The sequence below is a fragment of the Ammospiza nelsoni genome, chromosome 2 (assembly GCF_027579445.1).
Source record: "Ammospiza nelsoni isolate bAmmNel1 chromosome 2, bAmmNel1.pri, whole genome shotgun sequence".
Lineage (NCBI taxonomy): Eukaryota > Metazoa > Chordata > Aves > Passeriformes > Passerellidae > Ammospiza > Ammospiza nelsoni.
The window spans coordinates 87151410-87163781 of NC_080634.1; the positions used below are offsets into that span (position 1 = coordinate 87151410).

The window sequence follows — 12372 nt, forward strand, 5'->3', positions numbered from 1 at the left end:
TTGAGAGAGCAAAAACTGGCTACAAGTTTTTTTTTCTTTATTATTGGAAGAGTGGCTGTAAAAAAAGGAGCTGTCAATATGCTATGAATCAGAGCCAGGAAAACAGAGAAGACTGAATTAAGCAGACCAATATTATTTATACATTCTTAGTTGCCTTGGAAATGCTGCCCTCAATAAAGACAAATTATGCCCAAGAATTTTTAATTGAAGGGGAGAATAAGAGGACTGACTTTAAATCGTCCTGGGAAACAAAGGTGATTATTTAAAAAACTCACAATCCCTTCTGCAGCTTTGATAAAGAACAAATGTAATGTGAAGATACTTGGTTTTGAGGTTTTACATAGCCAAATGTGTTCATTTCACTGCTCATTTGGTTTTTCCTTCCTCTGTTCCCTTCCTTGGAAGGGTAAAAAGAAGTAGTTGAATAAATGCAAGTCTCTAGTATGAAATTATATGATAAGAATATGAAATTATATGATAAGAACATATTCTAGAATGCTAAAATACAGTTCTTACATTTCTCATGGGACAGCACACCAAAATGTTAACTTTTGCCAATTTGCAAAAGAAGCACAAGAATACTTGAAGGTGAATGAGGATGTTCTCACTCCTACAGAAGGATATGGCACATAGATGTGTGCAGAACATAATGGCCACAATTTTAAATGATGCAGATCATAGAAAGCCCCACTTCCCTGATCTCTAAGGTTTCTCAGCGCCTGCCAAAGCACGGAGCAGTAAAGCAGTGAGAGTAAGCCAAGTTACTGGGAACAAGCAGAGGAGTGCATTCAGGAACCTGCCAGCCTTCCATAAAAATCAATTTTTGATAACCCCAAATCAGACAAAATTACACAGTAAAATATGTCCTCTGCTCTCACTGTAAGAGAAGAAGGCAGTAGTGTCTGAAGCTTCTTTCTTGATTTAGGACAGTGGAAAAATTGGAATTATTTGCTTCCATCTTCTGTTTGTGGAAAAAGTCAGAAAAATTGTCAATATGAATGGACTTAGCATAACCAGTCTTTCAAAGAAGGATCTGCTGGGATTGTCTGCTTTCAGCAGGGCTCCTGAGCAGCCACAAGTGCAAGAAAAGCATACGCTCATCATCTAACACGGTTCCCAGAAAACTCACACAGCACGGAATTGTTAAATAAACATCACTTTACCTGTTCAAGATCTAATGGTGGAAGGCACCTGATTGTGCATCATTTGTCTGAATACTACCACCAAAATCAATTGATTGTGCAGAGGGTTTGCAGGATCACCCCTCTAAAGGAAAATGGTTTCCATTATTGGAATATTTCTAGTATTCTTCCAAAATATGGCTGAAGGTGACTATTAGAGTAGAATAATTAATAATTAGAGATCAGGATATCCAACTCAAGTTTAATCACCTTCTTGCACTACTTAAAATATCACTGTCATCCTCAAATTAAGTCTATACCTCCAAGTGCAGGACACAGGTTTACAGAGCAGTTAATTTGCTAATTAGATTTAGCAAAATTTTCAACATGTATTTTGAAATCAGAAGGTTATCATTGGTTTAGAAGACATCAGATTGGACAGATCTTTCTAAAAATAAGGCTTTGATTCTGCCTCAAAATATTTCTTTTCTGTGCTTCTAATTTGAATTTTTTCAGTCCTTACAGAAGTAATTCGCTTCCACAACCTAAACACAACTAGGTTTCAGATATTTGAGACAAGTTAAAAACAGAAGAAAGATTTTGAAAAATTAAAATTAACTTTTGGGTTAATTTTTTTCCCCCCTATTAAAACTCAGTGGAAGAACACAGCAACAGCAATGAGAGACAGTGATGTTTCAAAGAACATGACAGCATTTCTGTTCCTTTAGAAGTACTGTTGCATTAGCTTTTGCTTGTTTGCAGGGTTTTCCTTTGGAGGAAAAAGGAACTCCTTTCAAGTCACATCCACTATTCATTTTTTCATCAAATACTGCCTGGAAGAGACACACATTTTTTGAGTTCATAAAAAATTATCTCCAAAAGGGAAAAGAAATAGAATTGTTGTTTTAATTATCTTTTAACTTCAATCTTTTGTAACAATTTGTCATGCAAAGGGTAGTGAAAAGCTATTGCTATTTAATTCTGGATGTATTTTGTTTGCTTAATAACAATTATGTAGACAGCCTGTAAAAGACATCACTTAGTTCAATACTATAAAAGTAGTTTTTGAAAAAATGGGTAGTTTAGAATTCAATGGTCAATACCTTGAAAAATACAAAATTGTTTTTTAGTGTAAAATATAGTTGAAAATTTTGGAAAAGAATGAAAAGAACCTCTTTCTACATGTGGCAGCTGTTTCATGTTTAATCCAAGTGTCACAATTGAGTTCCTGTAATGTACTATTCAAGCCACAAGTGTTCAGTCTTTAGCTCAGGCACAGGGAACAACTACTGTGAGTAAATATTGCAGTGTTTAATGTTATGAAAAGAAAAAAAAAGGCCTTTGGCACACCTGTTTTTCAATTTTATAATACAACTTTGAGAGAAAAAATAAGAATGCATGAAAACACTTTTTTAGCAGATTGAAATCTGAAGAAAGTCACATATTCCTGGTGCTATTATAATTTTTACTCATGGGCTATGCACTGTGAACTGCTACAATGACACAAACAAGAGGAATCTTGTCCTGCCTCAAGTACAGTACTTTGGAAATCAATGACCATCCTGTGTTTAATGAGTCATAGAAAACACAGTTAAAAGCTTGAAAAACTGTAGAAGTTATGCCTACAGCTGCCTCACAGATAGGCAAGTCTTATTTATATCCAAATGATAGCTTTCTTCTCTGTCTGCCTTTTCACCTCTAAGTTAAAACCAATATGTGTGGGTAAGTGGCTAATTCAATGAACCTCAGACCTCTAAAGTCATGTCCACGTTTTGATCCTACCAGACATTTCTTAGTGTCTCTTGGTGGTTATTCCATATCAAGGAGATCGTCAGTTTCCCAAAACCTGTGGTATCAAGCAAATTTAAATACAAAAGAGCATTTTCATCAGCTTTGGCTTATTTGCTAGTGCCAGTGTACATTTCTCTGAGCCTTAGGGATATGGCAGCATTTTGAAGAAAGTATGAGAATGAAAAATAAAAATTACGTATTTAAACTTTGCCTGAATTGTGAATAGCTCCTATGGTAAGGGACAATAGTAGAGATTTTAATATACAATAATTATTCATAAACATCGCTTACACTACAAATTCAGCAGAACTTGGTAAGAACTTTTTTCTTAAAACAAATAGCAGTTAGGAGAGAACTCTTCCATGTTTTTCTTTTTCAAGAAATTACATGTTAAAATTCTTCATCAGGCTCTGTGATGGTAAAAGTTAATGTGGTCTTTTAAATTGGAGATGAAACTGACTGTGTCCTTCACTTTTTCTGCACTTTCAGCATCCGTCCGCAGTGAGAAAACACAGCAGTCTTCACTGCTACAGGCAACATTTAAAGATAGAGGTATCCAACCCAGTAGACCAGGTTAAACAGCAGGAAGGATGTAGGGAAAAAGACCCTAGAGTAAGAGTCCAGTTCTAAGATGTCTATGTGAATCCGTCCTCTCCTCCACGAGCCTGATTTACACTCTTCATAACAACAGAAAAAGCTCTGACAGTCTTTCCCATCCAGACATTCATAGACACACGCATCTTCAAAATCTTGCCAATACATGGCATTGTTCAATGTGATGACTGTAGTTGGTGGTCTCATATCAAGTACAGAATAATTCTGAGGAGAGAAAAAAAATGGCAACAGTTTGACAAATTTCCCTGGATGGTGCAGATCAAAATTAATAATCACAGCAGAAAGCAATCATTTTTTCACACTTAGGAATTCACTTACCTGTCAGAATATAATTTGCAAGTTATTTTAAACACTTGCAGCTACTACATTTAAGGTGGATTCTCAAAAATAAGGAAGATATCCCCCCTCTCCATTTAATTATACAATGTCCTCCACTTCACATAGGTGCATTCACTGCCTCTTAACTTCACTATAATTTATAAGAACAGATTTGGTCAGCAACAGATAGTGATCATTTCAGTACAGGATTTCCTGTACTGAATCCCGAGGCATGTCCCCTCAGAGCTTATCACACTAACCATGCTCAGAAATAGGAATTTTGATGTCATGCATCCTCACAGCAGCATTCGTGCTTACAGACGTTTCCTTCTTCAATGTACTCCCTATTTACACTTTGTCAGCTTTTCTGTCACATCATTTCCTTGGCACGCAAGATGCCTTCTCACAAGAGTCTCCCCTCTCATAAAACCACCCATTCCATCTTCACAAGTGTCACCTCCTCCACTGACATCACTAGAAAAGGTCCCATCAGCTTTGCTGCCTGCCAGTACCATCCTGACAAAGCAGACACAGCCCTGGCAGCCTGGCTTATCTACCGGAGGCCCTTCCTCTCCCCGGCACTGTGCCAAGCCTTGGCTTTGCCTGCAGGAACGTGCTGGCTGTGCCAGGAACAAGCTGGTCACAGCTGCTTGTGTTTAGGAAAATGCTCTGGGCTCTTGCTTCCATACTACACAAAGTACTCAACATTTCCTGCTGAAGGTGTTAGGGGGTATCTGAAAACTTTCCTTCTGGATGTGAGAAACACTGGTGATATGACTGATGTGCCTCAGTAGAAATGTCTCCTTTTCATATTGACTTAATTTGCTTTCTACAAATCTTTTGGCATGCTGTAGTATTACCCATCTCATTAAAAATGCTGGTGCCTGAGCTAAGAACTTGATGTGGCATCCCTCTACTTAGATGTTGGCACTGCCAACACAGACAACTACACCTGAACAACTGACCTATGGAATCTAGTCAATTACTTCTAGATACAATTCATTTTGTCATAAGTAAATGCTAAAATGTCTCAGGTGCATTCTTCTGTGAACTGCAAGCAGATTGCAATTTAGAAGCAGATTATTGCAAATCTATTTGTTGTGAATGACTTTATCTCTGAGATTAGATGACAGAAATTACACCTGTATGGTCTTTTCTCTGTTTTGTAAAGTTTTGTGTGGCTTGTTTCAGGGCCTTAAAATGTGCTGTCATGTCAAACAGGTATAAGATTATTGTACAACCAATCTTTTTTACTCTAGTACTATGGAAAGAAAAGACTGTGACTAGAGTATACATGGCGTTCTGCTATACCACTGTGTCATATATTGCATATTTATTACTGGTCTTTATGAACATTTCCAGCTCAGGGACTGAAATTTTCCATGCCTGTCTAAAATATTTATGTTTAAAAAAATAAAGGCTCAGAAAGGTTTTGGTGGGTGACGATAAAAAGGTGCTCTGGCTCTGCAAAGGAAACTTCCCCATATCTGGGGTATTTTGTTGTTTTTTTATATCAACTATCTGCTCAGGACAGAAGATAAAATAATTGCCCTAATAATTCAGAGAGATTAATCTCTGCCACGTAGGAGGTATCCTGAAGTGACAAGACACGAGGGGAAGGTGGATGGTCCCCCCCATGTTCAATGTGTCCAGCTGAGCTGGGGCTGGGAGAGCAGTGCACACACCGTGGGCACCATCCCACTCCCACCCAGGAGGTCTGCCAGGGCAAGGCACTTCTCCAGGGCCTTGGACACGGCAGTTCAGGTGCAGTGTAAAACATGCTTAATAATATTGTTTCTGACAAGGTATATGTGTGTTTTCTAGGAGGAAAAGAAAAGGCTTGGGATTACGTGAACATGGATTTACTAAGATTAATAAATTTCACCTTTTAAGTGTCATTACTACAAAGTTGAAAAAGACAAAATGATATCTTGAGAACCAGAGACATTGCTTGTTTGAGCTCTAATTTGAAGGTTTCTTTGTATAGACAATGCCCTCAGTATAGACAAAGGTGCTCAGTAACTTAGGGTGAAAAGAAAACAGCAGGTAAAAACCCTGAAAAGAGTGAGTAAAAAACTTTAAAATGCTGTAGATACTTTCCAAGCAGATCAGAATGACTAGATAAAGGCTTTTAAACCCTAATGTAATTTTAATTATCTTTCCCTATAGCTTTTAATTGGAAAAAGGAAAGTGCTGATACCCATTCAACATGCTCTGTTAACTTCATCTTCCAGAAAAGTCTGTCCAGGGAGTGACAGCAGTAGAAAGTGGATAGATGTGATGCTTGCTGTAAACCACTAATTGCCAATAAGCAGACTTTCTAAGTTATATGAGGTCTTAAAATACATCAGAGAACTCTTGTTTAAAAAAAAAAGTATATATTATTATTTGTAAAATGATAGGCTAGTAACATAGATCTGGCAGTTGTAAATGAGAAACTTCATCATATCCAACCTAAGAAATGCAAACCCCAGTGTTTGAGTTCTGGCTCTGTTCTTATCTGATGGCAGACTATTCAACCAGCTGGTAAACTGGCTGCAGGCTTGCTGAATGCTTTATATTTGCATACACTATATTGCAGGTATTCACACAACTTAGAGACACAAATTTGTGCTCTGTTCCAACTTTATTGCTACTCCACGTATTCCTTTTGTAGATAGAGTACAACTACCTGTGTTCAACTTGTGAGCCTAAATTATTTGAAAATCCACCTGAAAGCTTACTAAAGGTTTTGCATATGCATAAATGAACTTTCTTTTTTTCTGTGAAACTTAGTTAAAACTCCATAGAAGTTTATGACATAACTTGTGCTTATTACTTTCTCATAAAATGTTGTAACTTCTGTATTATATAAAGCGGACACACAAAATTTCTGAGGTAAAAATAACAATAATATTGTATACTTGACCCTTCTCCCTCTCATATCACTTGATAAGTCCTTATAGAAAGAGGCAGCTATGTTCCTCTGCCACAGCTGAAAACAAACTGACCTTTTAACAAAAAAGCAAAGCAATATTTTTAGTGAAGTCAGGGTAAAGCATAACATAGCAATACAGCTCTCTCAGGAATTAGTGCAAGTAAATGTCAACCATCTATTTGTGCCCCCAATTCTCTCACTGAATAAAGTAACTTACTTACCATTACATGACCAAAACTTACATCAGGTAGCTTAAATAAAGATAAGAAAAGAATTATTCAGGAGAAAACATATTTAGTGCTTCACATGCATCTATATTCAATAGTATTCCTTGGATCAAGCCCTTAAATGCATAAAACACTCCATGCAGTGTGTTCTGTATATATTCAGCATAATATTCTGGACACTTGAAAACGGCATGAAACTTCAACAGAATCCTTCAATGACTGGTTTTCATAGACTTAAAATATTTATTTAACCCATGAAATGCTCAAACAATAGGTAATTGAGCATTTTTTCTGGTCTTGATTTAAATCTTGACAATGTTGCATGTTTTCTCATGTCTTCATTCACATGTCTGGAATTACATCCTACCAACAAAGATACTCATGACTTTTTAGTTCAGTCTTTCTACAGGATGGCAATTTTAGTTTGATCACTAGCAAGTTCATTTTGATCTCAAACTTTTCTTTTGGTAACAATTTTTTGCTTTTCTGAGCAATGCATTTTGTAAGAAGCTATTTTAAGTTTAATGGAGTTGTCATTGACTAAGTCTGTGGCTTTCTAGACTTTCTGTAATCCCGTATTTGTTTCAGATTTTCCTTCATTAGTTCTTCATTCAATCATTTTCTATAGCTCTTCATTCAATCCCTTTTTACATCATGACCTATTATTCCCTAAATTTAGGCTTCTCTCTCCTCAATTTCCTTCTTCACATTTTTCCTATTTGGCTTTGATTTCTGATTTCAAATGTCCTTATTTCCTCCATTACACACAATGGCATCCAACATCTCCAACTACTGATTATGAACAAATAATATTTATTGCTTGATTTCGAGTCGCCAGCCCCTTTCCATATGTTTACACTGAGATTTTTTTTCTCTATTAAACTGCCCCCTCTCATTCTTATAGTCAGTTATGAAGTAAACCAGGCAATTCTTCCTGCATTATTGTTTCAGTTGATTCTAAATAGATAGCTTTTGTGTTTTTCTGGGTCTTACAATGAAAAGTTGTTTTTTGGCCAAAAATGAGCCATGCCTAAAACCTTTTTAAGTGACCTCCATTTTTGTCTTTGTGAACCTGTTGTGCACAGGGCTTAAACCAAATGCTAGTTCCCAGCAGAGACAATGAAACTCTGCTCATAAATATTTCTAGACCTGTTAAGCCATGAAATAGCAATGCATTTGAATATACATTGATGTGCATTTATTTGTATAACAAGCTATGCAATCTGTTTCAGTGGGAGACTTCACCAACTACCAGCACAGTAATTGGAGGACAAAGGATGTGTAGGCAGGGTTGCTGCTCCATGGTGAGCAGGCTGCTTCTGTTAGGAACACACCTCACTCAGCAGGCACGTAACTGCTCCTACTGCTACTGTGGGTGACTCTTCCATCAGTTTTCAGGGCAGATCACACCAGTGGGAAAATCTTGGAGGAGTGAAGTGCCACGGGATTACAGACTACCATTAAATGATTATCTGCTCTCCGAGCTGCACATGAAAACAAATTTAAATGCTCCCATCTTACCGACTTTTTCTTCTTAGTACAGTTTGGTTTCCTGCAACTTGAGTAGTAGTTGAGGGTGGCATACTCCATCAGAGCAGCAAATACAAATAGAAAGCATACAGTCACAAACAAATCCATGGCAGTGACATAGGAGACACGGGGCAATGACTTTCTTGCAATGGTACTCAAAGTTGTCATGGTCAATACTGTGGTGATGCCTGCAGGGAGAAACTTGAGTTAATTGTGTGCTATATCACTTCTTCATATCACAGAAGAATCTTTGGAAATAAACATACAAAACAGGAATCCAGAGTGTACCCAAGTAATTAATTTATTTGGTAGTATTAAGAAATAATGGAAAATAGTATTAGTAGTGAAAAAGTTATTTTGTAAACATGGATTTGCTCTGTTGTTTATTTTCATCTTTGCAAAAGTGACATTCCTATGCATCTCAATATGCTTTCCTTCATCTCTTCCTTCTGATCCCAGTAAGGCTGAAGATGGGGGTGAGGGAAAGAATGAAGAAATTTTTGAAGAGAAGTATGAAGCAGAAAAGATACTAAATCCAGAAAAATAAAATCAAGAAGGTTAGTAAGCATTGGAGGAAAGATGTTCTATTCCACACTAGTAGTGCTCTCAGGAAAATATCTTATGATCAAAAAGAGGTGTGGGGAGAAAAAAAAGATTCTGCTAAGATCTGACCATGAATTCTGAAAGTATGTCTTCACACCACTGCTTCCTTGGGAGTCCTCCAGTGCCATTTTCCTTCTGAGTATGGGAAATCAATGTTACTTGCTCAGTCAGAGTAAGACTCTCATACAAACTTCAACATTGTTCAACAGATGCAACATTAACAGAGCTAGCCTTTTTAATTCATACAAAGCATCACTTCTGAGATTGATTTAGTAATAGTGAACAAAATGGGATTAGTGTGAAATATCCAAAATTATAAAACCAGTGCTAAAATGAAATCTATGTCATGTAAGTTATTTGATTCCTAGTAATACATACAGTTTCTCTTAATTCCTGCGGAATAGCAGTCTTTCTATTCCCAACCTGTTATGAACTGCATGTCTTCTGATAGAAAAAAAAAAATCCAACTTCTTACTGGCTAGGGGAAAAAAAATAAAGCTTTCCCACAAGAAAGTCTCAAGAGAGAACCTTCTCAACAAACAGCATAGCCATAAGGTAATCTTTCTTTTTTTATAGTTAAAATGATATTTCACAATGGTTCATAGTGTTTGAAATGGCAAGGAATGATGGAAGTTATGCCTCATAGTTAAATAACTTCTCACTAAAAGCACTCTGGAGAGAAAGAACGATCTGTGGATTACTTTTGACTACTTTCTCTTTATGAAGGATTGTCCATCTCTGACTTGTAAAGTTACAAGCTACAGTGATTCAAAAGAACAACCTTCTCCATTCAAGATAACAGAAAGTCCCTGGAAAAGACAGAAGGCAAATTATTGCCTGTGTCTCAACCTTGAATAATAATGATTACTTGAATTCCCTATATACCTATTACCCAGAAATAAACAAACAGGAAGTTTCTGAAAAAAATCACAAGTCAATAACCAAGATGAAAGCAATGCTGATAGGAAGTGTAAAGCAGGAATTTTGTGTGTGCCTTGGACATCTAAAAGCTATTTCCTGAAATCTATGCCACCTCCCAGTATAAGCAGATAGGGTAGGCATGATCCAGCAACCTCTCCAGACCCCTCAACATCAGGTCTGTACCCTGCTGATGGTTTAAAAAAGCTGCAAAGACTCTGTTTAGCCATTTATCACAGTGGCCAACTGCAGAGATGCCCAAGTGCAGGGGGTGTGAACTGGCTGGCTTTGATTTGACCCTTACTAACTATATGTCAATCGCTTTCTGCATGGGCTTGATCCGGGCCTTGGGAGTCACTGATTTCAAAAGAACCACATCCAGACCATGACATACCCTACAATATAAAATCAAGTTCTTCAACACTTCCTAAATCACATTTAGATTTCTGACACAAAGGTGTCCTTTTCTGAGCCACGTGTACATGCTTTCAGGCATTTTACTATCTTAAAAAAATCCTCAAAACCTATAGAGTTCTTCCAGTACAATACACAGAGTTCCATTTACCTGGACTCAAATGTAAGTTTTTGTTTCCCACTCATCATGTGATAGGACAGATTTTATTAAAAGGCTAAAAAAAATCATTAGTTTATGCACACAAGTCCTCAACTCACCTGTATCCTACTCCATGCCTTAAGCCTGAATATGAAACATCAGCTCAGCTCATGCTTGCAACTGGATTCTTGCTCACATTGTAAACAAGCACTGAGTTTTTGAAATGATGAAAATTCTATCTAGTGTATCAATTTTACATCTAGCAAACAGGCACACATTTTAAAATGTTAAAATGAGTTTATGGGGATACATACAGAGAGGAAAGAGAAAGAAGGTGCACCAGATTATATAATTTTGTATTTCTGTACATTTACAAATCAGAATATATGTGTGTGTGTATGTATATGTATATATGCGTGTATGTATGAATAAAATTCAGCACCATTATTTCCAGATACAATATCTTGTTTCCATATCCTTAGTTCATTTCATCTCTCATGCTAAGGAAATTCAGTTTGTTGAGTGGTTTCAAATGCATATGTCTTGCCAGATGAAATTGTGAAGTCTCTCACTTTGTGGAGTCCCGTATGGCAAAGTGAGCTTTGCATCTGTTATTGAAATTCACAGGACTCATGAACTATCTATTTCAACAGAACTTTAGTATCAGCTAAGGACAGCTCTGAGGTAACCTGACATCAAAATTTTCAGGTAGAAATTGTATGTGTAAGCTTACAAGTCTATACCATTTTGGGAGGTTATATTCTCCCAGTAAATCCCATAGCAAAGATGCTATTTGATATAACAAAAAGGATTGACTAGAAGATCAAATTATGCAGATCTACAGAATGCATGAAAAGACTCTAACTTTTAGATCATTGGTCTAAACAGTTATTTAAAATTATTACTGCTTGAAATCTGCTTACTGGACTGCCATATGCAAAGTGAGGTGGCAGGAGTTTCAGTGTTAGGAACTCTGGTCAGCAAAGCTAATTTTTAATTTTCTTGAGGTTATGTTGGTGGGACACTAAAGGAAATGTCTTCTGCTTTGATGCATGCTATTGCTTTTCGATAAAGTTAGTATTCCATCTTTCTGCTCTGGCCCTGTTTTGAGTACTTTCTTGGTTTTCTAGTGAATGAGGTAAAGATGAAATGGCAAGGAAAGCAACGTTCATTTTTTATTAAATATCATCTGTATCTTTTTTTTGCATCAACACATTTCTGGCCTTGATACCCACAGTATCTTTTTAAACTGCAGTTCAATCTTGCTCTGTAGTAACTACCCGGTCCTATTACATATAATACCCATTTTGAAAAGTACAGGGAAACTGAATGAAAGCTTCAGTTTAACTTAATTCCCTTCATCTTCACAGAAAATAACATATTCTTTTTCAGATCATAACTTTTCTTCAGGGAAAAGTTGCCTCCTGACTTAGAACATTTTGAGATAATTTTGATTACTAGATACAAGCAGAAGCTGCAGAGAGTTCTTTCTCTTTGAAGGAAGAGCAGAATAACTCAGGATCAAAAAACACAGTTCTCATCCAGCACTCAAATTTTACTTCCATTTTCCCACTGACTCTTTAGGTGGACTTGAGTTAATCTTGTTGCCAGTCTTAGTACCTCAAGGTGCATGTAAAAAGGGGATTAAAGAACCAAGTTTTTAAAGAACGTTTTAATGTCTCTGGACATCACTGCTGAAAGAATACTTATGGTCCCAAACCCAAAATATTTTTTTCTCCCAGCATGGAAATGCATCAGCTAGCATTATTCAGAAGGGAA

At 36.7% G+C, this 12372-nt stretch overlaps 1 protein-coding gene across 3 annotated transcripts in view; it reads right to left on the reverse strand.

Annotated features, from left to right (window-relative positions):
* Positions 1-1701: 1701 nt before the first annotated feature.
* Positions 1702-12372, reverse strand: part of GABRG3 (gamma-aminobutyric acid type A receptor subunit gamma3) — a 302729-nt gene continuing 292058 nt past the window's right edge. Inside the window, exons 8-10 of one of the 3 annotated variants that reach the window (XM_059466827.1) lie at positions 8511-8707; positions 6984-7013; positions 1702-3731 (exon numbers count right to left, since the gene is read on the reverse strand). In XM_059466827.1, the coding sequence (XP_059322810.1) occupies positions 3453-3731; positions 6984-7013; positions 8511-8707 (506 nt within the window). In that variant the 3' untranslated portion in view covers positions 1702-3452. Of the gene's footprint in view, positions 3732-6983; positions 7014-8510; positions 8708-9191; positions 9258-12372 lie in introns of those variants that run through there. The other 2 variants (XM_059466828.1, XM_059466829.1) reach the window with 2 other exon arrangements.